This window comes from Chionomys nivalis, chromosome 14, assembly GCF_950005125.1.
Source record: "Chionomys nivalis chromosome 14, mChiNiv1.1, whole genome shotgun sequence".
NCBI classification, from domain to species: Eukaryota; Metazoa; Chordata; class Mammalia; order Rodentia; family Cricetidae; genus Chionomys; species Chionomys nivalis.
This window is the reverse complement of record NC_080099.1, coordinates 47533142-47560022: the sequence shown is the minus strand read 5'-3', so window position 1 is coordinate 47560022 and position 26881 is coordinate 47533142. Positions and strand designations below refer to the sequence as shown.

Here is a 26881-nt window from a genome sequence, read left to right as displayed (position 1 = left end):
CAGAAGCAGTCTCCCGGTTGTCTCCGCCCCCTTCGCTTTCTGATTGGCCGGACGAGCTCAGCGCGCAATTTAAAACATTGTACGAGGAACAAAGCTGCGCCTCGTGGGCGGAGTTGCGTTCTCCGCCAGCCACAGCCTTGGTTCTGCTGTTGGGTGGAAGCTGGGATCGGAGAAGCAGCGAGGTAGACCGTCTTCGGGTAAGTGCGCTTAGGCTGGAGCACGGTTTATCAGCCCTTTGCTTGCGTGGCATAGTCCACAGAACGCCCCCGTGTCTTCTCTAATTCCCGAGTTCTCACCGTGATCTTTGGAGTGAAGTTGGAAAAGTACCCTAGGGTTCCTGAAGCACACCTGCACTGCTAGGCCTGTAGACAGCCTTTGGGGAATGCTAGATAACTCTCGGTGTCAAGTTGCCCTCAGAAATGCAGCCTCGGGCTGGATTATTTTTCTCATTCTCTTCCCCTTAGCTGATAATGGTATATAGTCGCAACGGAATGTCCTGGGCAAGGTTATTCCACCCATCGGGGAATTGTTTCTAACCTATAGGTTTGCAGTTTCTCTGCATGAATGCTCTTCGACCCATTTACTTTTGTCTCTTGTTTTGTCTTTTAGACGTTGGCTGACTCTCTTGCTATGTCTCACGGGATCCTTTCTCCGCCAGCGGGCTTACTGTCTGATGAGGATGTTGTAGTCTCCCCCATGTTTGAATCCACAGCTGCAGATCTGATGTCCGTGGTTCGAAAGGACCTGTTGTCAGACTGCTCTGTCATCTCCACCTCTCTGGAGGACAAACAGGTAAAGAAGTTGAGTGGCTTAGGGGCAGAAAATGATACCCTCAGCTTAACAGTTCTTTATACAAGGTAGTATGCGATCAAAGACCAGTAATCCCGAAGAAGTGAAAGATCAATTAAAAATTAAGGGCAAAGCTGGGCCTTGTGGATCTCTGAGGGCAGCCTGGTCTACATAGTAAGTTAGTGCCAGGACAGCCAAGACTACACAGAGAAACCCTGTCTCGAAAAACCAAAACACAAAAGAGGGCAAACAAGTAGAAAATAGAGTTTATATTCATAAGAATATTATTGACATTATAGTCATGAAATACCCCATTGTTAAATCATAGGAACGAGGGTGTGAGAATGCATGTTTGCTATGTCCTAGGTTCAAATCTCAGCATTGCATACAATTGTTTGCACAGAACTATGGTGGTCTTAACTAGGTAGAATGGAATTCATGTTTTAATAATTATCATAGCTGCCAAAGCTTTAGCCTTTCTTTTCTAGGCCAAAAATTTCTCAGTAATAGCTCTATTCATGCTTGGAGCCAAACTTTGTTGGAGAGGGAACTACCCTGTGCTTGGCAAGATGTTTAGTAGCATTTCTGGCCTCTGGCCACTAGATGCAGTATCTTCACTAACTGGAGCAGGGTCGTGGGAACAGACATTCTCTAAACATCTGCTGAGTGAATGGAGTGACTGCTATTTTTTTTTTGTTTTGTTTTGTTTTTGTTTTTTGAGACAGGGTTTCTCTGTGGCTTTGGAGCCTGTCCTGGAACTAGCTCTTGTAGACCAGGCTAGTCTCGAACTCACAGAGATCCGCCTGCCTCTGCCTCCCGAGTGCTGGGATTAAAGGTGTGCACTACCACCACCCGGCGAGTGACTGCTATTTAATTTGTCCTTCAGAACTTTGTTCATGGTCTCCTAATTACCATGATGAAATTGGGTCTTGGATTCAGGCATGTCTACTCTTGTTATTGTTGGATGTATGTTTTGTATGGATGTATATGTGATGGGGGATACGCACATGTAGAAATCAGAGGACAGCTTCGGAGAGTCAGTTCTCTTCCATTCTTATATGGATTTCTGTGACTGAACTCAAGTTGGCAGGCTTGTTTAGCAAGCTGAGCCATCTTACTAAGAGTTCTGATAAGAGTCCTTCTTGCCAGAGAACCTAAGTTAAATAAACAAAAATTGTTTATTCTGAAATAGTCTTTGTAATCAAGACTGGCTTTAAATTTCTGATTCCCCCATTTCTTCCTAGTGGGTGTTGGGATTACAAGCATGATGCCTGGTGCCTACTGGTTTTCAAATATCAACCGATTCTAACACAGATCATGGTATAGCTAGCCAGATTTACAGGACAGTAATGAGACAGGGAAGGGTAACAAAGTTCATGTGCACTAGAATTATTGTGAAACCAAAGAACAGTTGCACAGGGCTACTGAAGGTGGAATGAGGAATTGGTAGCATGCTTCCTAGGAACTGGGCTGTTTTTGCCCATTTGCTTAGAAGTTAACTCTGTGTCCTGGTTGGAATCTGTTACAGGCTCCATTTGAGGACACTGCAGAGAGGGTGAAAGTTTACCTTCGAATCAGACCCTTTTTAACTTCTGAGTTGGACCGGCGAGAAGATCAGGTGAGGATAAGGTGAAATGGTATAGTACAAAGAGCTCACTAGGAATACTTCTTCAGTGTGCTGACCTCTGCTTTCTGCCTTCTCAGGGCTGTGTCCGTATTGAGAATACAGAAACTCTTATGCTACAAGCACCCAAAGACTCCTTTGCCTTGAAGAGCAATGAGAGGGGAATTGGTCAGGCCACCCACAAATTCACCTTTTCCCAGGTACGCAATACTGGTGTATGAACTAGACCCAACACTCGGGAAGTTTTATTTGTTCTTTAAAAGATTTCTACCTGAATGTGAGTTCTCTATATGTGTATCTATTAATTCTGGGACCCTTGCTATGTGCTAATCAGTGTATCAGGTACTTTATGTACACTCATTCCTGCTGATGCTATCATCACCTTTCCCTGATAAGCATACTGTGGCTCATAGTACAGTGAAAGTAATTTTGCTGACGCCATACAGCTAGTAAGTGGGAAAACAGCGCTGGGATCCAGATCCGGCCATCTCCAAACCCATGCTTACAACAACCAATGATACTTTCCCCTTGTATGCACAGCGTCACAATAGCATTAAGTATTTAATGTGGAAGAAGGGGACTAGCAGAGAGTGGCTGAATCTTCGGCATTTAGGAACAGCTGGAGTTCAGCAGGAAAACCTAGCTGAGTGGTCCCCAGGAAGGAATACACCTACCAGTCCTGCACAGGAAACAGGTGGCAGGTGAAGTATGGCAGGCCTCTGATAACAGGTTTATTTCTAGATATTTGGGCCAGAAGTGGGCCAGGCACCCTTCTTCAATCTGACTGTGAAGGAGATGGTAAAGGATGTACTCAAAGGGCAGAACTGGCTCATATACACATACGGAGTTACCAATTCGGGGAAGACATACACAGTTCAAGGTAAGCTTGAGCAGGGTAGTTAACCCAGGATCTTATGGTTGTCTTTACTTTTTGATGCCCTGGGTAAAAGATTATCTCTGATATTCTTCCAGGTACTACTAAGGATGGGGGGATCTTGCCCCGGTCCCTGGCTCTCATCTTTAATAGTCTCCAAGGCCAACTTCATCCGACACCTGATCTGAAGCCCTTGCTTTCCAGTGAGGTGATCTGGCTAGACAGCAAACAGATTCGCCAGGAGGAAATAAAGAAGCAATCCTTACTAACTGGAGGCCTTCAAGAGGTAAAGTAGTAAGAAAGCTGGGATAAGGGGTGGAGTTCAGAAAGATTTGTGCTTATCTTCTCTTTGCTCCTTCAGGAGGAGCTGTCCACCTCCTTGAAGAAACGTGTCCACATTGACAGTCGGATAGGTACCAGCGCCAGCTCTGACAGTGGCATTGCTGGGCTCTCTTCCACCAGTCAGCTCAGCAGCAGTAGCCAGCTGGATGGTACGTACATGTGGGCTGTGCTGGGCAATGGTGGGGACCCACTCCCTACCCCAACAGCTCTAAGGTCTGTAGGTCAGAGATTACAACCTGAAATCCATCTTTTGAAGTTCCTATAGACCAAGGCAAGATGAACTGCTCTGTGATTAATGACCTACACATTGATTTTTCTCACAGTAACAAGTCATTCATGGGCACAGCCAGACACTGCCCCAGTAAGTGTCCCAGCAGACATCCGCTTCTCTGTTTGGATCTCCTTCTTTGAGATCTACAATGAATTGCTTTATGACCTGTTAGAACCACCTAACCATCAGCATAAGAGACAGACCCTGCGGCTGTGTGAGGATCAGAATGGCAATCCTTATGTGAAAGGTATACAAAGGTGGAGGAGGTTGGCAGAAAACCTGGAGGCATGGAGGGAAAAAGTGGGCTAAGTGTTCCCACCTCTTTCTTGGCCCCAGACCTCAACTGGATCCATGTTCGTGATGTTGAGGAAGCCTGGAAACTCCTGAAAGTGGGTCGCAAGAACCAGAGCTTTGCCAGCACCCACCTGAACCACAACTCTAGTCGTAGGTGAGTTGTGAAAATTAACTCTTTGCTGTGTTTAGAAAGCCTTAGCCCTCCACCTGATCATGGGCAACATGATATGATTTTTCTCTTCTCCTTTTCAGTCACAGCATCTTCTCCATCAGAATCTTGCATCTTCAGGGAGAAGGGGATATAGTGCCCAAGATCAGTGAGTAAGTTTTCCCACTTAGAAATTTAATCATCTTGGTCACCTGGTTGTAGGGGCGAAGGGTAATAATTCTCAAAGGAACTAGCTGTTCCCAGAATTATATAAGCTATGAGTTCCTTACATCAGGTCCTACACATTATTCCATCCAGACTGTCACTCTGTGATTTGGCTGGCTCAGAGCGCTGCAAAGATCAAAAGAGTGGCGAGCGGCTAAAGGAGGCAGGAAACATTAACACTTCTCTGCACACACTGGGCCGCTGTATTGCTGCCCTGCGGCAAAATCAGCAGAACCGGTAAGCTGTGGGCTAGGATGGCCTGGGGCTTGGTGATTTGGTCAGTTCTACGTCACCTGTAAGAATGGTGTTTGGAAGCCCCATTATGTTCACAGTGCTATTTTTCTGATTCTGTGCAAGGTCAAAGCAGAACCTGATTCCTTTCCGCGACAGCAAGTTGACTCGTGTGTTCCAAGGCTTCTTCACAGGTCGAGGCCGTTCATGTATGATTGTCAATGTGAATCCCTGTGCATCTAACTATGATGAGACTCTTCATGTGGCCAAGTTCTCAGCTCTTGCCAGCCAGGTATGAAGCTATAGGCATGATGGTTGTACTTAATCTGGACTGGCAACCTTAAGATAATCCTTAGAAACTGGCAAATGAGTAATTAAGTTTTTCTTTTCCTTCTCGAGCTTCTGCATGCCCCACCTATGCATTTGGGGATCCCATCCCTGCATTCATTCATCAAGGAGCATAGTCTTCAGGTATCCCCTGGCTTACAGAAAGGGGGCAAGACTGACTCAGACTTTGATGACCATCCTGAAAAAGAAGCTGACATCTCTATGTATGGCAAGGAGGTGAGAATACAAGAAGGCTCTAGGATAGCAGCTTGATGGCTGCACATTTTCCATGGGGTGCTCCAGATGGGTTTGGGCCTTTTACTGCAGAAGGATTTAAGACCTTTGACAGGTGCGTTCTTCCTAGGAGCTACTGCAGGTGGTGGAAGCCATGAAAACACTGCTTTTAAAAGAACGACAAGAAAAGCTGCAGTTAGAGATGCAGCTCCGCGAGGAAATTTGCAACGAGATGGTAGAACAGATGCAGCAGCGGGAGCAATGGTGCAGGTACTGCTGAGTGGCCCCTTCTAGTGAGTCACCTGTGAGAGGAGACAGAAGACTGGGGCACAGGGTTGTCCCTCAGTTTCACTCAGAATCCTCACTATCCTCTTTTGTCAGTGAGCATTTGGACAACCAAAAGGAACTACTGGAGGAAATGTATGAAGAGAAGCTGAAGATCCTCAAGGAATCATTGACAAGTTTCTACCAAGAAGAGATTCAGGTGAGTTTGCCCCATCCAGTCCCAACTGCCATGCAGACTTCTGTCATTTGGTTGTCTGAGATGAACAAAATTTTACTTATATTTAATTATTTATTGGTTGATTGATTTTGTGGGACGGGGTTTCTCTGTGTAACAGTCCTGGCTTTCCTGGAACTCTGTAGACTAGGCTGACCTCAGACCCATCTGCCTCTGCTTCCTGAGTGCTGGGATTAAAGGTGTGTGTACCTACCTAAGTTTTATAAACTTTAGTAAGAACAGGAATATATTCATTTTTCTTCATTTCTCTTAGTGCCTTGTAGTTAACTGAATTTAAATTCAGGGTCTAGCGTCAAGATTTATGTTCATTTATTCGGGCAGTGGTGCCATAGGCCTTTAATCCCAGTATAGCTAGGCAGATCTCAGTGAGTTTGAGGCCAGCCTGGTCTACCAAGTAAGTTCCAGGACAGAACTGTTACAGAGAGAAACAAACAAACAAAAACGAAACAAAAAAAATGTTCATTTAATCAGGTCTTTTGGTTATTTCTCTGACCCTGGACAGAATTGTGCTCTCTGCTTCCCTCTTAGGAGCGGGATGAAAAAATTGAAGAGCTAGAAAATCTGTTGCAGGAAGCTAAACAGCAACCAGTGGCTCAAGTGTCAGGGTCTGAACTGTCCCTACGGCGGTCACAAAGGCTGGCGGCTTCTGCCTCTACTCAGCAGCTCCAGGAAGCAAAAGCTAAACTAGAAAAATGCAAAGCAGAGTTGAACTCTGCCGCTGAAGGTGAGGAAAGAGCCTCACTTTGTCTGCTTGCTGCTGTTAAAGAGGTAAGCCCAAAGCTGGAAAGCCATGTATTAATTGTGTTTATATTCTGTTTCCCTCCCAGAGCCGCAGAAGTTCCAGCAAATGTTGGAACCACCAGCCGTAGCCAAGCCCTTCACCATTGATGTGGATAAGAAGTTAGAGGAGGGCCAGAAGGTATGTAACCTTTCTGTTATCAAAGGGAATTTATGTGAGTGGGTTTGTTTTGTTTAGTATTAGGGTTTGTATGTGTGTCCCCCGAGGAATGGCTATTTCATTCAGAAAGCCAGCTTTTGTTTTTGCTTTACATTTATTTATTTGTGTGTGGTAATGTGGAAGCCACAGGGGTTCCATGTGGGTTCCTGGGATTTAACATTTAACTCAGAATGTCAAGCTTGGGGGACAAGTGCCCTCACCAGCTAAGCCAGCTTACCGGCTCCCAGCCTCCTTGAGTCTGTCGTCAAATGGCTGTTGTGGTTGATTTTAGCCACACTCTGATTCCTGCTCTTTCAGAATATAAGGATGCTAAGGATAGAGCTTCAGAAAATAGGACAGTCTCTCCAGTCAGCAGAAAGGGCCTGCTGTCACAGCACCGGGGCAGGAAAACTTCGCCAAGCCTTGACCAACTGCGATGACATCTTAATCAAACAGGTGAGGGCAGCCTAGATACTCCTCCCCTTCCCAGCCCCATCCAGTGTCTATGTGAGAAGGGAACTGAGAACAGAAGAGAAAGGTGTACTAGTGAAAAACTGTCATGGTGGGGGTGGGACCCAGGGCTTCATGCATGCTACACAGGCACTCTACCAGTAAGCAATGGCATTTCTTGTTGGTGTGTACTGATGCCAGAGATCTTAAAAGGCTAAACAGAAATGTTCACTTCTTAGACTGATACCTAGGGGCAGGCTGAAAGGTTTTTAGAAGATGATAGGGTCTCACTGTGTAGCTCTGGCTGGCCTAGAACGTAGAAATGCTGGGGTTAAAGGTTCAATCTCTTAACTTTTATGTTACTTAGAACCAGACCCTGGCTGAGCTGCAGAATAACATGATGCTAGTGAAACTGGACCTTCAGAAAAAGACAGCCTGCATTGCTGAGCAGTATCACACTGTGCTGAAGCTCCAAGGCCAGGCTTCTGCTAAAAAGCGGTTGGGAACAAACCAGGAAAACCAGCAACCAAATCATCAACCCCCAGGAAAGAAACCATTCCTTCGAAACTTACTTCCCCGAACACCCACCTGCCAGAGCTCAACAGACAACGGCCCTTACGCCAGGATCTTGCGCTCTCGGCGCTCTCCTTTGCTCAGGTCTCCTTTCAAAAAGTACTAAGGTTGTGGGGATGAAGACGCGAGCAGTTCTCCTAAGGTTGGTGAACTGCTCAACTTTTAAGTCTCTTACGCTCCATATATATATATATGTATATCTCCTGAACTGTATCACAAATTATTGTATTATAATCACATATATAATCTCATTTTTCATGCACAAATATTATACTGAATAAAGACACTGTTTATGCTTTTATTTGGATTCCAAACTTAGAAAAATATAAAAAGGGGGACAGAAACTGATATAAATACCATCTGGTCTGTTGGACCCTTGGACAGGAACAGCAATGGGAACCAGCCTAAGGCGCACTACGAAATGAGTCAAATGGCAATACGTATTCAAAAGGTTTTGTTTTGTTGTTTGTTTGGGTTTTTTTTTTTTTTAAAGACAGGACTATGTAGCTCAGACTGGCCTGGAACTTGCTGTGTAGACGGCTAATCTCAAAACATCCACCTGCCTTTGTCTTCAAAATTCTAGGATTAAGGACGTGCACCACCATGCACAGCTAAAATTTCAAAAGAGGGGAATAAAAATACTCTGAGCACAAGAGAAGGAAGGTTACATCTTAAACACAGAATGATCGCTAGCATCATATAGCACAAACATGAAAGTGTATTTGAAACTACAAGAACATAGGATGATTCCCTCAACCTTGCAGACAAGGTTGAAAACAAAGTATTCTTTGGAGATAAAAGGAAAAAACAATTACATCAAGTATCAACTAAAAGATATCAGCATGGATTTTAATATCTGAAATAAAAAAGGTACTTTCAAATGTCCACAAGTTATCTGTGATCTGGTCTCCTTGTGCTGACTTTCATCAGGGTATAGCCAATGCTGTAGCCATCCTGGCCCTCAATATGAGCTACAGTCCATGCTCACAGACTTCCACTTGAAAGGTTTTAGAAGACTCCCTTGGAAAGCAGTCTCCCAAAGATCATACGGATAGCTACACTCTAACCCTAATCTCCAACATCAGAGACCACACTGCAAAACGAAGGTCATTCTAGCCAGGCCTCACAGCACACGCCTGTAATCCCCATCGTAGGCTACACAGAGAAGCCCTGTCAACACCTGACCTCACTACACAGAAGACAAGCAGGATAGTCTTTACTCCCCGGCTTTGCCTAGCCCACTCCAGCAGCATTAAACCTTGTTTCTGTAGCATCACTTATGGTAAAGTGCTGTAAAGGGGATCTGTGGAGGTGAGGAGACTATGGGAGGGCCAAGACCTGCTATTCTGAATAGAAGGGAGAAGTGCTGGCTGACAGAAAACAGTCAGTACTGTCCTCCATCGATCCTGTCCACCTCTGAAGGTGATTCCATAGGCTGTCCCCAAGGCTGTTTCTATCTGTAAAAATGAGAAGAGCTTAGGTCCTTGGGAGAACAGACGTGGCTGCTCTTTACCGGAGGTAAGGCTTAATACTGGTCTAGCAGTGCGCTGCCTTGAGAGCTGTCAATCAACTATGGCGTGACTGAAGACAGATTGAGTGGAGAAACTCTGCGTGTAGGCGTGTTGTTTGCAGACAGTGAGGCAGGGAGGAAAAAGGTACCAGGCGTGTCAGTGCTCGGCGTCTCCCCTTGGTTCCGCAGCTGTAGGATCTGGCGGAGCAAGGCCTTACCTTCTTCCCGCGTCTGAAACAAAGTTACAGTTGTTTCAAAATGTATTAGATGCTAGTCTCAAAAGTTGGTTTTTAAAATACTGTTCAGAACATTCCTTTACAAATAAAAGGAGTCTTGTCCCCTTAAAAAAAAAAAGTATGATGTGGGAGAGTCTTCTGTTTTGTGTTGATTTCATTGGTTAAATAAAGAAACTGCCTTGGCCCTTTAATAGGACAGAAAATTAGGTAGGCGGAGTAAACAGAACAGGATGCTGGGAAGAAGGCAGTGAGTTTAGTCTCCATGATTCTCCTCTCTGAGACAGATGCAGGTTAAGATCTTTCCTGATAAGCCACCTCGAGGTGCTACACAGATTACTAAATATGGATTAATCAAGATGTGAGAATTAGCCAGTAAGAGGCTAGAGCTAATGGGCCAAGCAGTGTTTAAAAGAATACAATTTGTGTGTTGTTATTTCGAGGCATAAGCTAGCCAGGCGGCCTGGCGGCAGTAATAAAGAAGTACTCAATGGATGACTCTCACGGGTCAAAGTAAGCTTCCTGGCACATCGCGAAAAGACCACATGTTTTGGCCTGAAAATCAAACCTTTTAGAATCCAATACTCACATCATTGAATGCACAGCACTTCTGGGCACAAGTTGAAGCTTCATCCCACAACTTGCATTTAAAATAGTACTGGGCCAGGTAGCGGAAGGCTGTGCTCTCTTCCAAGTGCTCCACTACTTCCTAGATGAGGAAAGCAAGCATGACTGCGGTGACAAGAACCCGTCAGGGACACAGCTCTCATGCTCTGACACATACCCCACACGAATAGATATCTTGGATGTATTTGATGTAACACTGGGCAGCCTGCTCTGACTCAGTCAACTGTTCATGAAGCCTACAAAAGAAATTGGGCTTTAAATAAAAGACCATAAAGCAAGTCAGATATTAAAAAGTAAAGGCATAAATAAAACCTGAAATGACATATAAACAAGTAAATTTTAACATAAATAACATGTTGAGATCCAGAATACAATCAGTGCCTATTAAGTGGTTACTATGGTGCACAGCTTCAATCCACCAGCACTAGGAAGGCAGAGACAGGGGGATCTCTGTGGTCTACAGAGCAGTTCCAGGATAGCCAGGGCTACACAGAGAAACCCTATCTTAAAAAACAAAACAAAATGACAACAACAACAAAAAGCAGTTTTGTTACCAGTGCTACGTAGTAAGACCTTGCCTCAAAAAAAAAAAAAAAGTTACTTAAGGGTCAGGTGAGCTGGCTTAGCAGCTGAAGCAAAGCCTGACAATCGAGTTCAGTTCCCGGGGCCCACATAATGGTCAGCGTGACCTCCACATGCACATACCACATACATATACACAAAATTTAAAAAACTTTTTAAAAAAGAGTAGTTGATTTAAACTGATAATTGGATAATATACCCTTCCAAAAATTTCCTGCTAACACTGGTAAGAATGAAAGCGATAGCCAACAGCTGACTACTGAGCAATTCTCCCATGCACACAGGCCCTGATGCATGCTAGGTGAGTCCTCAACCGCACAACTACACTTCTAGTCCACTCAGATCTTTTTCAGTTCACTTTTCATCTCTTGCCTAACAGGAAATCTATTCCAATTCAAAGTGAAGTGGAACTCTCTAGAGTCAAGAGGCTAAAGCCAGAACATAACTTCATGCCTAGCATGTATAAGGTCCTGGGTTCATCTACAACACAGAGAAAAGGAAAGAGCTGTGCGCGACTGCAGAACCAGTCTTTCCACACCCTTTCCACACCCTGCTCCATGCCCACACTCATGACACAACCTCGGGAGAACCAACACAAGTATCAGAGACATTCCACTCACTTTGCCAGCTTCACGAGAGCCATCTTCTCCACATCTCCCACAGCATATGCTCTCCAGTAACACTGTCGAAGAATAAACTGGTCATTTCTGACTGCTGCCCATGTAGAACAACTAATCACATAAACGCTAAGGCCACACAAGTCTTCTAGAAATGCAGGCTTACACAATACAGAGCGTTTTCCCTAACTGTTATATAGGTCCAGGCTTTGCATGTAGACATCCACGCTGATAATCTCAGCCTACATTTCTTTTATGCTACACACAGATCAAAATACAGGGGGGGAGGGTGTTACTACAGCACTGTACACAGCTCAGCATCCTTCTGAACAACAGATTCTGCTCAAATTCTCCAGGCCGAAATTTGAGGTACCTTTTTGGCTTCCACTAGTTGATTGAGTTTCTCATAACATTCTCCTAAGGCAACCAGCATACGAGAATCATTGGGACTATGAAAAAGGGTAACAAATAGTTAGAGCAAAGACTTTACCAAAACCTCAAGTCCTCACTTGAAAGCTTAGTCTCTACTATTTCACACTATTCTTAGTCTATGCAAGGACTGTTCTTCAGTCAATGCTTCATTTAATAACATTTCTTAGTGTTTATAATTATCCCATAAACCCACTAGTAGAGAAACTAAGTAAAAATGACCAGACCCACACCCTTTAGTTCTGAGAGAGAGCTGGTATCATATCAACCCTTTCCACACTGTCAAGAAACCAACTTACCGCAGCTGGTGTGCCCGTCTATAATAATAAAGGCAATAAAATGGCATCTTAAGGATTTCATAGGTCTGTCCAAGGCCATACCAAGCTCTGTAGTCTCTCTTGTTGACCTCAATGGCATGTCTAAGAAATAGACAAAACAGAAACATGGCAAAAGAATTAAGGTTAGCCACATATAGGCTTAGCAGAGGCTCCTGTTCCACTCATCCCTCCCAACCCAACTGGACACTTACCGGTAAGCCTGGATAGCAGCAGATGTGTTTTTCATTTCCATGTACTCATGCCCCATCAATGTCCAGGCTCCGAGATACCTAGGGTTCAACTTCAGGGCTCTCTGGAAATATAAGGCTGCTTTCTCATGCTGGGAGCGTAAGCTATAATAATTGCCTGATAAAGAAAAAACAAAATGATTCACAGTAAACACCCACACGAGTACACATAAATAAAAATAAAGGGGCAAGAGAGATGGTTCAGTGGCTTAAGAACACTGGTTGCTCTTCCAGAGGACCCTAGTTCAATTCCCAGCACCCATGTGGCAGCTCACAACTGCCGGTAATTCCAGTGCCAGGGGACATGATGCTAAGTTCCAGCCTCCTTTTATTCCAGGCATGACATACATACATAAAGACTATGGGCAAGCATTAATAAACACAAATAAACCCTTAAAGGTAAATTGATATTAATATTAAAAAGAGAGAGAGAAAAAATATATTTTTCCATAATATTCTTTAGTTTGGTGATATTTATTTTTGTTTTTTGAGACAGGGTTTCTCTTTGTAGCCTTGGTTGTCCTGAACCTCTGCTGTAGTCCAGGATGGCCTTGAACTCAGAGCTCTGTCTACCTCTGTCTCCAGAGTGTTAGGATTAAAAGAGTATACCACCTCGCCTGGCTTGAATTTTGTTTGTTTAGATTAGTGATTGTAAACTAGATTATTTTCAACCTAGACTTCAAAGGAATTTCTCAAAAGGATTAAAAAGGTAGAGAGCTCTGAGCTTCTTCACCAAGAATCACAGCATTCTATTACAACTGTTTGTGAAAAGACAAATTGATTTAAGATGCTGTAAAAGATTTTAAGAGTCTAAAAGCTAACCTGTCTTAACATGAGGCATGAATCAGCAAATATGGTAGATCCAAACAATGGGACCCAATCCAGGAAGAAAAGGGATTGCTTTAGATGCTACAACATTCCTAAGTCTTAAAAGCATGTTGGATGAATGGGTGGGAAAAGCTTTAAATCCGCATTTGGGAGGGAAAAGCAGGCAGAGCTCTGTGAGTTTGAAGCCACTCTGGTCTACACAGTAAGCTCTAGGCAGCCAGAAAAAAAAAAAAAGATGCTAACTAAAAGAAGGTCAGACAATAGAATTTTATTAATATTAAGTAGTATCATTTACATAAACTTCCAATCAGGCAAAATTATAAGCTAGAAAGTCAAGCAGTGGCCTGGAGCATGGGAAAAACAATGGAAAATTGTTAGGTTGATGGAGTCAGACTGTAATGTTGCTGGGAAACTCCCTTCACCATGAACTTAACACAGCAAGTCCTGTGGCTGGCTCTCCGTTCCAATAAAGCTTTTCCTCTTTCAAGGAACCAACTCAAGCTGTCATGAGACTTGAAGGGGTTTCCTTCTTTTTTAAAAAACTGTATTTACTTTCTCATTTATTAGTGCTGAACAATGAATCTGGGGCCTAGGCAAGCACTCTACTGTTGAACCTAGTTCCAACCTGAAGAGATTTTCATGACATTCAGAAAAATAAAAAGCATAGGTAAGAATATAATTTGGACTACTTTTACAAAGCAAATAATCATCACATCTGACATATGTGTTTTTTTTTTTTTTTTTTTTTTTTTTGGTTTTTCGAGATAGGGTCTCTCTGTAGCCTTGGTGCCTGTCCCGGAACTAGCTCTTGTAAGACCAGGCTGGCCTCGAACTCCCAGAGATCCACCTGCCTCTGCCTCCCGAGTTCTGGGATTAAAGGCGTGCGCCACCACCGCCCGGCTCATATGTGTGTATTTTTTATCAGTAGTTATCAACCTGTGAGTCACAGGTCCTTTGGGGTTTGAATGATCCTTTCACAAGGATAGCCTAGGACTATTGGAAAACACAAATATTTACAATTCATAACAGTAGCAATAAAAATAATTTTAGAGCCTGGTTTACAACAGCGAGCTCCAGGACAGGCTCGAAGAAAAGAAAAAAGAAAAACAATGCATGAACCACCTTTCTTTGCTGGGTGGTGGTGGCGCACGCCTTTAATCGCAGCACTAGGGAGGCAGAGGTAGGCATATCTCTGTGAGTTCAAATTCAGCCTGGACAGGCTCTAAAACTACAGCGAAACCCTGTCTCAAAAAACCAATAATTAATTAATTAATTAATTTAGACCGCTGTTATATATGGGATGACAACATACTCAAACCAGTATAATAAGGAGGAAAAGTGCAACAACCAAAACAAAATTCCACAACCGCCCACTTTGGTCGGCCGCAGTGACCCTACTTAGAAGGATGAGGCAGGTCTGCCTAAAGCTGCAGGTCACCTTGGGCCACACAGTAAATTCCAGTCCAGCCTAGGCTATAGGTTGAGACCTTACCTCAAAAATCAAAATAAAATTTCCCTCATGTATAAATTATATGTACACAATAAGCCAGTCAAACATAGATTTCAATATATATTAACTTGCAGAGAACATGAGATATTTGAAGTTATTGTATATAAGATTCCATTTCGGTAAGATAACAACAACAACAAAAATTCCTGGTATGTTTTTAAAATAGTTTTATTAGAAATTAATTATATTCACTGTTTCTACTCTATGTCTGATTATTTACATTCAAACTCAATTTCATGTTCACCTAGAAGCTTGAAAGCAACAGGGTTTCATGCCCTCTATAAAAATATCTTTGCCACCAGGGAAAATGGTTCACGCCTTTAAACCCAGTACTCAGGAGGCAGAGGCAGGAGGATGTTTCTGAGGTTTAGGTCAGCCTGGTCTACATAGTCAGTTTCAGGAAAGTCAGGGCTCTACAGAAGTCTCTACTATGTCTTTAAAAAAAACAAAGTGAGTACACCTACACCTGCAATCTCAATACTTGAGAGTAGTCAGGAGGCTAAGGTCACCACAGTAACACAGTGAACTGTAGATATGGATCCTGTCTGGAAAACAAACAACCAAATACTAGCTGGGTAGGGTAGCACATTCCTGTGAGCTTGGCCTCTGGGAGGTAACAGCAGAATCAGCATTTCAGGTTCATCCTCCATTGGTTTTCCAAGCTGAAGTAGGCTGAAGCTAACTGAGAGAACTATCTCAGAAAAACAAAAGGAGTTCTTGGAGAGGTGCCTCAGCAGCTAGGCTAAGGGTGCACACTGCCCTTAGAGGGTGTCTGTGTTGTGAGGCCCAGAATGATCTGACACATCTAGACTCTGTGCCCACCTGCACTCATAGGCCAAGGCATGAGCACAAACAAAAGCAGAAGAACCACCAGGAGTTACAAGCCAGTAAAGACTAAAGGGTTCTAGGTCATTCTGGGCTAGGGTGAGAGAGACCCTCTCTCAAAACATCTCTAGGATGGGCTCATCAGTTCAGAGCACTGCTGTACCAAAGGACCTAAATTCAATGTCCAGCACCCACATGGCCACTCACAACTACCTATAATTCCAGTTCCAAGGACCAAGCCCTCTTCTGGTCTCTATAGAAACCCAGCACTTGGGAGGCAGAGGCAGGCAGATCTCTGTGAGTTCAAGGCCAACCTGGTCTACACAGCAAGTTCCAGTGCTATATAGAGAGACTTTGTCTCAATCAAGAGGAGAGAGAGAGAGAGAGAGAGAGAGAGAGAGAGAGAGAGAGAGAGAGATCTTAAAAGAAAAAAGTAGCCAACTCTCACCAATTACACAGCATGTTTCTACTCGGTACTTATCAATTTCACAGAGGTTATGTGCCAGATAACTCAATTCAGACTTCATACTCTGGGAAGAAAGAGGAAGATCATGTGAGCCTGATGAAGCACCCAGAAGGTGTTTACTCTTTAGCTAATGCAAACATGCTATCTAATCCAGGAGCTTCATCAAGCTCAATCAAGAGGAACAAATTACCCTGACATAAAGAAGATTGGAGAATGTGTCCATATTTTCAATGCGGTAAGGATCTTGTTTCCTCAGCTCATTAAAGATAGAAAGGGCTTTGTCGATATCTGAAAAAAAGAAGGCAGAGTTCAAAGCCCGACTAACTGCGGCCCGAGTCTGTCGGCACTCCAGCACCCGTGTTCACTCACCTCTGATATTGTGATAGGCAACTGCAATCTGGGAAACAATGTATGAGCTCTTGGAGAAGCCCACATCAATGAGATGCTGATACTTCTGCAGGGCCTCCTCTATCAGCTGCAACTCTGTGTATATATGAGCCAGGAAGAATTCCTTCATCCATGTGTCAGGCAAAGACAGGAACTTCAGCTAACACCCGGAGAAAGGGACACACTTAGTATAACGGTCTTTCTCCCAAAGCAACACCAAAGGTCATTACGTTCTAAAAGGATTCATCACTAAAATCTTAATAGAACATCTACAAATGAATACAGGGTAACCCCACTGAATCTGACTTAGAGGCATAATTAGAACGGCCCAGTAGGATAGACTTAAACAAACAATACCCAAAAAACTTGAGAATGAGCAGAATCTAAATAGAATAGAGAGAAGAGAGGAAACAGCATTCCAGGCAAAGGCAACAACAAGAGTACAGTGATTGAAACTAGCTTTGTTTAAGGAAGCTTTGCGTCAAAAAAAGTAGACCCCATCATACACTAGAAAACAAGATACAGTAAAGAAACTACTGAAAATTTCTGCCCAAAGTGTTTTATGATGTCTCCTTCTTGTAATTCCAGTACCCAGGAAGCTGAGACAGAAAGACAGCCATGAATCTAACGTCAGCCTAGTTTTAACAGAGAGATCATCTTTTCAAGCGGTGGTGGTGCAAGCCTTTAATCTCAGCACTCAGGAGGCAGAGGCAGGCAGATCTCTGTGAGTTCGAAGCCAACCTGATCTACAGAATAAGTCCTAGGACAGGCTCCAGAGCTACTGAGAAACCCTGTCTTGAAAAACCAAAAGAAAAAAAAGAGCTATGTGTGGTGGTGCACATTTTTAATCCTAGCACCACTCAGAAGGTAGAAACAGGAGGATCATGGTGAGTTCAAGGCCAGCCTGAACTACACAGCAAATTCCAGTACAGTCAGACCTACACTGAGAAACCCTGTCTCTTCCTTGGGAGGTACGGTAAGAGGATCTCTGGGATATCCTGGTCTACATAGAGAGCTCAGGTCAGCCAGGGCTACATAAAGGGATCACTCTGAGGGGCTGGGGGTGTTCTTGCAGCAGATCTGGGTTCTGTCCCAACACCCACAAGGTGGCTCACATGTGCCTATAACTCCAGAGATTCAGATGCTTTCTTCTGACTTCCTTGGGCACCATGTACACATATGGTGCACATACATGCACCCAGGCAAATACTTGTACACATAAAACTAAATAAATCTTTTTTTAAACACCTTTTAAAAATGAATTTTAGGAACTGTGTACAGGATAACTTGGAAATGGAAGAGTGTTGTAAGCCAGAAGCTAGAGAGAAAGTATCTATTATTAATTAAGTAATCCAGGTCTGAGATGCTAAGAGAGGTGACAAGCAACCAAGAGAAAGATTCCCATAGAAAAGCGACCACAGCACTGTTTCATCCCAGCAAAGAGAGACAGGAGAAAAGGAGGTGACACACTTGGAGGTGTTGAGACTGGATGTCTTCGACTTACAATGCAGGTCAGTGGTGGAGAGCTTTCTCAGCTCAGGGAAGGATCTAGAATTAATGCCTACTATGTCCAGAACCAATAGTAACCACCCCTACCCAAACTCAGGGTATCTTGAGTAGTGATAGTAATAATGATCAAGCTGGAAGGAAGAAAAAATCTGATAGGAAAAAGAAGAGAGGGGGCTGGAGAGATGGCTCAGAGGTTAAGAGCACTGATTGCTCTTCCTGAGGTCCTGAGTTCAATTCCCAGCAACCGCATGGTGACTCACAACCATCTGTAATGAGATCTGGTGCCCTCTTCTGGAGAGTAAGCATAAATGCAGATAGAACACTATACATAATAAATAAAAAGAGATTTTGATATGCAAGATGAAAAATTGCTTCTGCATAATTTGATTTCAAGGGAAGCCTCATGTAGAGGGAATACAAATAAAGATACATTTTCAGACACTGACTTAGCAGTACAAACCATTGTTGTGGGAAGAGAAGAATGAACCCACCTTTAGTTTTTGTAGTTTTTAAAACAAGGTCTTAGCTCTGGCAGGCCTGGAATTCAATACACAGATAAGGATAGCCTTGAACTCGTAAAGACCTGCCTCCCAGGGGCTGGGATTAAAGGCACTCACCACCATGCCTGGTCTACCTTTAGCAATTTAGGAGCAACAAAAGGAAGAAAGTATGTTGTTCTATCAACTACTAAAGGACAAAATGAAGACTAAACAAAATTCACAGACAGCAACTAATAAAGATTTCAGGGCAGGGCATAAAGGCACATACCTTTAATCCCAGCACACGGGAGACAGAGGCAGCCTGGTCTACACAGAGTTTCAGGATAGCCAGGGTTACATAGAGAGCCTCTGTCTCAAACAAACAAAAAGCCAGGTATGAGAGCATACACCTGTGCTGCCGGGGAGGTAGGTGCGTGGAGGCAGAAGAACCACCAGGTGAAATAATCCCAAGCTACCTAGCAAGTTCCCACAAACAGAACAGTGGAGGAGCTGGGGAACTGCAAAGAGCCAGCTCTGAACCAAGTTCACAGTGAGAGCACGTTCTCCCCACAACACTACCACATTTCCCCATGAAGCTTAGGTCAACTCACCATCTCTTTGTCTGTGATCAGGTTACACAGCTCCAACCAGGCTCCCCAGTGCAAAGGCAAAACATGGGTAGCTTCCACAAACACATCAATGGCCTCTTTCACCAAGTCCAGTTTCCGAAGCACCACCCCATACCTGGGAAAGAAAGTCAGAGCCACCAGGGAGGTTAAAGGCTGAGAATGTCTCCTCCCGTCTCCTCTCCTCAAGGGGCAAACGCGCTGCTGAAAGCGCCTGGTGACACTCACAGGTAAAGGCCGAAGCCATCGAGTCCCCGGGCCTGGTGCTTCCTGCTGAGTTCCACTCTCAGCTCTCGGAGAGCCTCGTTTTTCACCTGTCCTTTTTCTAGGGGTCCTAGGAGAGAAAGAATTATTCATCCTCAGACACATACATCTATTTCTGTTATCATCAACCAAAATTATCCCTGCAACCCCTCACACAACCCATTTACTCGAGATGATGGCTGGTGTGCAGTCGTAGGTTATCAATATTTACAAATCACAAGTTTCAATTAAAACTGAATTGTCCACCTTAGGTTGCAGAAATCAAGTATGGGTTAAGGGAAGCAAGCCAAATCCCACAGCAACCAAGCGGTGGAGCTGGGTGGACAGCCCGAAGCTGAGATAAATCATGAGCCATGGAGTCTACTTATGGACCCTGCAATGGCCTATACGGCATCTTAGGATGCAGACCTGCTTTTTAGGACAAAAGGTTAGACAGGAAAAAGAAAAAAACATACCTAGGCTATCAACTGTCTCGTCGTCCTTCTTTTTCTCTCCAGACTGTAAGAGAGGGAGAGAATCAATAAATAGGTTTCTCACCTTATTCTAAATGCTTCCTAAAAGCAGCAGCCTGACTCTATCTACAAGGCTAACTAAAGTCTTCACAAAATAACACTTGCCTTAAAAACAACCATTCTTTCAGGTGTTCCCACTGGCTAAATGTGAGTACACTGAGCACCAAAGACTTAAATATAATGATGAATTATAGACAGTTAAAAACATGAGAATCCAGCTTCACACTTATTTGTAGTATATTTATTACTTTGTTAAAAATTTTGGCCAGGCGGTGGTGGCGCACGCCTTTAATCCTAGCACTCAGGAGGCAGAGGCAGGTGGATCTCTGTGAGTTCGAGGCCAGCCTGGTCTATGGAATGAGTTCCAAGATGTTTAGGGCTACACACAGAAACCCAGTCTTGGAAAGAAACAAAAGAAAGAAAGAAAACCCAAGAAAGGCTGTTTGTGGTAGTGCATGCCTGTAAGGCAGGACAACGGCTCCAGGGCAGCCTGGGCTATGTTACAACAGTAGGACAGTATCCAAGACAATTACAAATACAATATTAATTTTACTTACATTGCCATTTCTTATTTATTTAGGTTTTCTGAGGCAGGTTCTCACTATTATAGCCATAGCTGACCTGGACTTTTCAATATAGACCAGGCAGGTTTTGAACTAGGAGAAAACCTCCTGCCTCTGCCTTTCGAGTGCTAGGATTACAAGTGTATGCTGCCATACTAGGTTGCATTATCCTTTTTATCAATTTTTTTTTTTTTTTTTTTTGGTTTTTCGAGACAAGGTTTCTCTGTGGTTTTGGAGCCTGTCCTGGAACTAGCTCTTGTAGACCAGGCTGGTCTCGAACTCACAGAGATTCGCCTGCCTCTGCCTCCCGAGTGCTGGGATTAAAGGCGTGCGCCACCACCGCCCGGCCAAAATTTTTAACAAAGTAATAAATATACTACAAATAAGTGTGAAGTGAGTTTATAAAACTTTAAATCAACTGATACTTTTTAAACTCAATTGTAGAATTTTTAGGGTGGGGGTTCCTTTATTTTTTTTTTTGCTTTTTGTTTGTTTGTTTACTGAGACAGGATCATACTAGGTAGCACAAACTGGTCTCAAACTCTTCCTCCTTCTGCCCTGGCACCCCAAGTACTAGGATTCTACGTGTATACCATCATGTCCTGCTTTCAGGCCTTTCGTTTTGAGTTAGGATCTCTACCACTACCTGGCCTGGAACTCACTACGTCACTGTGCAGACCAAGATAGCCTCGAACTCCCTGGGATCCTTAGCTCTCTGCATCTAGAATATGGAGATTACAGACACCACCACACCCTACCAATTCTTAAGCAGTAGTATCAATGCAATAACCCAGAGAAAAGAGTCATCCTGTTAGTAATCATCCTACCTACATATACGTTGCTATTTTTTTTTTTTTTTTTTTTTTTGCTTTTTTGAGACAGGGTTTCTCTGGGGTTTTTGGAGCCTGTCCTGGAACTAGCTCTTGTAGACCAGGCTGGTCTCGAACTCACAGAGATCCGCCTGCCTCTGCCTCCCAAGTGCTGGGATTAAAGGCGTGCGCCACCACCGCCCCGTGCACCACCACCACCCCACTACGTTGCTATTTTTTAAACTTTGTTACTCTTTTTTTTTTTTTAGACTTTGTGTAGCCCTAGTCTGCTAGAAATTCACAAAGATTCACCTGCCTCTGCCTCCCAAGTGCTAGGATTAAAGGTGTGCACTGCCAGGCCTGGCTTTCTATTATTATTTTTTTTATTGCAATACTGTCATTAAGCATATTCACTTAGTGACCTACTACCTAGGTATTTAAAAATTAAACTTTTTCAAAGCTAGAAAAATGACTCAGTGGTCAAGAGCACTGGTTGCTCTTCTAGATGGCCCATATTCAAATCCCAGCATACACATAGCAGCTCATAACCATCTGTAACTCCTCTTCAGGCCTCTGCTTGTATCAGGCCCACCCATGATACACATACATATATACACATAAAACATTCATTCATATACATACATATACACACACACATATATATACACATGCATATACACATAAGTACATATAATTTATTTTTAATTAAAATTTTCCCACTTGGTTCTAAATTCAGATGTTTCCCTGAAGGCAGAATAACATCTTAACGTGACCCTCACCAGGTATCTGGAATACATATACAGGAAATAGGCTTTCTTGCTACTGCAGCCATGCAGGAAATGTGCCGCCCGATCATACTCTTTAACGTCAAAGTAGGCCTTGGCCAGGGTGTAGGCATCCACATCCTGGGCATCCTCCTAGAAGAAACAAGACTGTGTGAGTGGCTAAGACTAAGACAGCCAAAGTTCACTTAAAAAGCATATTCATTAATTTCAAGATAGAGGAAAAGATTAACTGTTTCTCCTCCCCCAAAATATGTAAATACATGCATTTATATAGTAGTTTTTAATACGTGTATCACCTGTAAAGGCAAAGAACCTCTTTTTCCAAAGTTTTTTTTTTTTTTTTTTTCAAAATAAAAAGTGGCACAATCCTAGCACTCAGGAGGCAGAAGCAGGCAGATCTCTGTGACTTCAAACCAAGCCCGGACTACAGAGTGAGATTCAGGACAGCCAACACTATATAATGACACTCTGTCTCAAAGAAAAAGAAAAAGGAAGGAAAGAAGGTTGGGGTTTGGGGGGTTGGCTCAATGAGTAAAGTATCTGCCACACACACATTATCACCTGAATTTGCATTCCCAGAGCTTACACAAAAACCAGATATAGCAGCCTATATCTGTAACCCCAGGGCATGCCTATAATCCCAACACTTGGGAGGTAGAAGCAGGAGGATGAATTCAGGTTATTCTCAGCTTTACAGCCAGTCTCAAGACAACCTGGGCAACAAGAGGCCCCGTGTCAAAAGAGAAGAGGGGAGGAAAGTCAAAAGGAGCAAAAAGAATAGGTAGAAGAGAAAATGGTATCTTGAGGGGAGAAAAAAAGGTCATCCTCTATGATAATGGTGAATATGCCTGCTTGTCACACACAAGCCTGGGTTTGTTGGGGCCAGCAAGATGACTCGGAAGGTTAAGAACACTTGCCACCAAGCTTGAAAACCTGAGTCAATTCCCAGGACCCACACAGTAGGAGAACCAACCCCTGCAGGCTATGGAATAATCCATCTGTACACTGTGTGAATATGTCACTATGATTGGTTTAATAAACAAGCTGACAGGCCAATAGCTAAACAGGATCAAATTAGGTGGGAAAGTCAAATTGAGAATGATGAGATGAGGAAGGGTAGAGTTAGAGAAGTTGCCAGCTAGATGAACAATGAGTCAGACATTCAAAATATGATAGAAGTAAAAGCCAAGAGCCTTGGGGCAGCATTAGACTAATAGGAATGGGTTAAGTTTTAAGTGCTAGTTAGTAATAAGTCTGAGCTATTAGCCAAGCATTTATAATTTATATTAAGCCTGTGAGTGATTATTTGAGAGTGGCTGCAGGAAAGAAAAACTGCGCCTACTCCTGCAGGCTATCTTCTGACCTCCATATATGTGCCATGACATGCACGCACGCGCACACACACACACACACACACACACACGCACGTGCGCGCACATACACATAATAAGGAAATAAACAAAATTTTACATGAATTATAATGAAATTCATCCAGGACAGATATGGTACCCATAATCTCAGCACTCAGTAGGCAGAGGAAAGAGGATCATTACAAGCCCAAGGCCAAGCTGGTGTACATATTAAGTCTGAGACCAGCAAACACTACCAAAATGGTTATACAAAACTGTATAAACATACACACATAAAATAACTTTTCATGCACCTATGTAACTCAGAAAATTTTACTACTTGGACTATATGGTCTTTAAATTTGGAACCAGCAAGATGACTCAGTGGGTAAAGGAGCCTGGCACCAAGTCTGAAAACATGAATTTGATACCTAGAACCCACATGGTAGAAGGAGAGAACCAACTCGCAAAAGTTGTCTTCTGAGCAGTACATGACATGGTAGTACACACCTTGAATCCCAACAATCGAGAGGCAGAGGCAGGCAGATCTCTGTGAGTTTGAGGCCAGCCTGGTCTACAAAGCGAGTTCAGGCCAGCCAGGGTGTCTCCAGGTTACTACTGCTGTGATGAAACACCAAAGGGTTTATTTCACTCAGTTCCCTATCATCATCAAAGGAACTCAAGCAGGGCAGAACACAGAGGCAGGTGCTGCTTACTGCCTTGCCCATCGCACTTCCTTATAGAACCCACGACTGCCAGCCTAGGGACGGCACCACTCACAATGGACTGGACCCTCCCCATCACCCCCCACATTGAACTGTCCAGCACACACGGCCATATAATAGGACCCAGTCTCAAACAATGCCCCTCAGTGAGATCCCATCTCAAAACAAAGAGTGGGGCTGGAGAGATGGCTCAGCGGTAAGAGGACTGGCAACTCCTGCAGATGACCTGAGTCTGGATCCCAGCACCCACGAGGTAGCTTAATGGGGATCTGATGCCATCTGCTGGCTTCCATAAGCACCAGGCAGGCACACACACGCAGGCACAGGCACATACATACAGGAGCGCGAGCGCAGGCAAACACCCAGACACATAAAATGAAAACAAATCTTTTTGTTTAAGTAAAAAGAGAACTGACAATATAAAGTACAGCTCAGTGTTGAGAGCTTGCTTAGCACAGGTCCTAGATCCAGTACCTAAAAGAAAACAAAACAAAAACCAAACCCCTGAAGTTTTAATGTTTACTCTAAATTACAGATCAAGGCTAAATTAGACTTAAACGTTTCTTCCATGACAGTTCCTATCGAAAAATAAATAAATACGTGCTCAACAATTCAGCAAAGAGGCTTCTAAGTTAACTTATCTCATAGCAACCTGGAAGCTGTTAACCTCACCAATAGCTAACACTTATGTCTGTAAGTGTTACGTGAATTCTTTTTTTTTTTTGGTTTTTTCGAGACAGGGTTTCTCTGTAGCTTTGGAACCTGTCCTGGAACTCCCTTTGTAGACCAGGCTGGCCTCGAACTCACAGAGATCCACCTGCCTCTGCCTCCCGAGTGCTGGGATTAAAGGCGTGCGCCACCAACGCCCGGCTGTTATGTGAATTCTTAAAAATTATTTTTTTGCATTTACTTAGAGAGAGAGAGAGTAAGTAGAGACCAAAGAACAACTTTCAGAAGTCAGTTCTCTCCCTCCATCTTGGTCCAGGAGTCCAACTCAAGTTGTCAGCATCTTATCTGGCCCAAGTGACATAAATTCTCGAGAGGGGGCTATTCACTGAAGCTCTTCTCTCACTTGAGAGTGTTCATTGTTTACTCATTCAACAAAGCTTTATCCTGCTAAGGACACCCATGTGCCTAGGCACTGTGACAGTCAGCACAGAGAAATACAAGCTAATAAGACAGATACAGATCACAATGACTTTAAAAAGTCATATAAAATAATATATGCCTAATTTTACCCTCATTGGTTTACTTAATCTTCTTGGAAACTGGAAATTTATTAGTATTATCTACAACTGAAAAGGCTGTCACTTTTAGAAGGGGGTTGCAGGGTTGAAGTAGGTGCTTGCTCAATAGGCTGGCCTCAAACAATTGGCAATCCCCCTACCTCAGTACCCCAAGTGTTGCAACTACAGGCACGAGCCACCACACCCAGCTGCAGAAAGCTTGCCACCTGCCAACATTGATGGTTTTAGTAGAGAACATGCCTGAAATATAGAAGAAAACCTGCGTGCAAGTCGCCTGCACTCTATCTCCTTTTGCTAATGAGAATGGTTAATTTTACTGAATCCTATGTGCCTAGAACACTTTCGGAGGAGGGGGCTGAGACAGGGTTTCTCTGTGTAGCCTTGGCTGTCCTAGAACTTGCTCTGTAGACCAGGCTGGCCTCAAACGCAGAGATCTGCCTGCCTCTGCCTCCTGAGTGAGGTTAAAAGCACGTGACACAGACTCTTTATCAATTTGCAGCGAAGAGCTACAGTGTAGAAGAATGATTTCATTCTAGTGCAAAAACTTTATTTCACGTTTCTTATTAGCATTGTCCGGGCTGACCTCACACCCTAAAGGCTCCAGGGGTTTGTTTGTTTTTGTTTTCTGTGTGTGAGTGGTTTGCCTGCATGTGTCTGCGCACCTCATGCATTCCTGATGCCGTCCCACGCCAGAAGACGGCATTGGATCTCCCCGGAACTTTGTTGCAGGTAACTTGTTAGCTGCCTCTGTGGATACTAGGAATCAAATCCAGCTCTTCTAGAAGAGGAGCAAGCGCTGCTAATCGATGAGCCATCTCTCCAGGCCAGGGATGAATTTTTTAGAAATGATTTCTTTTTCTTTATGTGTATGCATGTGTATCCATATACCACATAGGTGTGTGTACCCGTGGAGAACACGGTGTGGGATCCCCTGAAGAGCTGGAGTTGCAAGAGATTTTGAGACGCCTGCTGAGGGTGCTGGAAATCGAACAGAGGTTCTTAACCACTGAGCCATCCCTTCAACCCCATCAAGGCTGAAATCTCAAACAGTACTGTTTACTAGTTCTCCCCAGCTTAAGTAACAGCAGAGACTACATCTTCCAAGGTACAAGCAACCCCCACACATGAACTCGCTCGTAAGGCCCAGTTCAAACGCCGGCGTTTCAGCTACATCATTTCCACCGAGCAGCGGGCTCTCCTCCAGTGACAGGGCGCTGAGGACCTCTTGGGCCGCATCCCTCTAGGGAACGCCAGTGTAACGACGTCCTTACCTCTGTAAGAGGCGGCGGCGGCTGCAGCTCGGACAAAGGCAAGGCGGGCAGAGAGAAGGCCAACTCCGCGGACCTGGAACACCACGCAAACTGCATCAGCCACGCGAGCACCCCCGAGGCCGAGATCCAGCACCGCCCCATCCGACCGCGACCTCTCACCATTTGCTGCTGTGAAGCAGGCCCCGCTCCCGAGTGAGCCCCGCGATGAGCAGCAGCTGCTTCTTAATTTCTCGCAAGTCTGAGAAATCCGCGCTAGGGGACACGCCCGGTACCGCGGCCGCCGCCGCGGCCACAGAGACTACCGAGGTATTCGCAGCCATTTTC

The 26881-nt window shown here is 44.0% G+C and overlaps 2 protein-coding genes across 2 annotated transcripts; one reads left to right on the top strand and one right to left on the bottom strand.

Annotated features, from left to right (window-relative positions):
* Positions 1-69: 69 nt before the first annotated feature.
* On the top strand, positions 70-8176 carry Kif20a (kinesin family member 20A). The gene is made up of 19 exons (XM_057788904.1): positions 70-197; positions 610-792; positions 2318-2407; positions 2494-2613; positions 3155-3293; positions 3386-3573; positions 3649-3778; positions 3953-4147; positions 4237-4348; positions 4447-4515; positions 4661-4804; positions 4925-5090; positions 5198-5362; positions 5490-5629; positions 5741-5843; positions 6408-6603; positions 6707-6798; positions 7135-7272; positions 7634-8176. The coding sequence occupies exons 2-19, from the start codon at positions 631-633 to the stop codon at positions 7943-7945; spliced, it is 2661 nt and encodes an 886-aa protein (XP_057644887.1). The 5' UTR covers positions 70-197; positions 610-630; the 3' UTR covers positions 7946-8176.
* On the bottom strand, positions 8118-26881 carry Cdc23 (cell division cycle 23). Its single transcript, XM_057788905.1, has 16 exons — positions 26717-26881; positions 26558-26630; positions 21960-22097; positions 19752-19794; positions 19261-19366; positions 19018-19150; positions 16401-16578; positions 16222-16319; positions 16014-16095; positions 12367-12520; positions 12137-12256; positions 11782-11857; positions 11412-11473; positions 10367-10445; positions 10172-10291; positions 8118-9580 (listed from the first exon to the last, which is right to left on the bottom strand). The coding sequence occupies exons 1-16, from the start codon at positions 26875-26877 to the stop codon at positions 9410-9412; spliced, it is 1794 nt and encodes a 597-aa protein (XP_057644888.1). The 5' UTR covers positions 26878-26881; the 3' UTR covers positions 8118-9409.

Bases quoted from the DNA above. Each gene is read 5' to 3' on its own strand.
- Kif20a (XM_057788904.1), top strand. From the start codon at position 631: ATGTCTCACGGGATCCTTTCTCCGCCAGCGGGCTTACTGTCTGATGAG. The intron at 5,363-5,489 runs GTGAGAATACAA...CGTTCTTCCTAG, and splicing joins TCTCTATGTATGGCAAGGAG to GAGCTACTGCAGGTGGTGGA. The intron at 6,799-7,134 runs GTATGTAACCTT...CTGCTCTTTCAG, and splicing joins AGTTAGAGGAGGGCCAGAAG to AATATAAGGATGCTAAGGAT.
- Cdc23 (XM_057788905.1), bottom strand. From the start codon at position 26,877: ATGGCTGCGAATACCTCGGTAGTCTCTGTGGCCGCGGCGGCGGCCGCG. The intron at 19,151-19,260 runs GTGAGTGTCACC...TTTCTTTCCCAG, and splicing joins GATGGCTTCGGCCTTTACCT to GTATGGGGTGGTGCTTCGGA. The intron at 9,581-10,171 runs GTGAGTATTGGA...ACTTTGTTTCAG, and splicing joins AGTGCTGTGCATTCAATGAT to ACGCGGGAAGAAGGTAAGGC.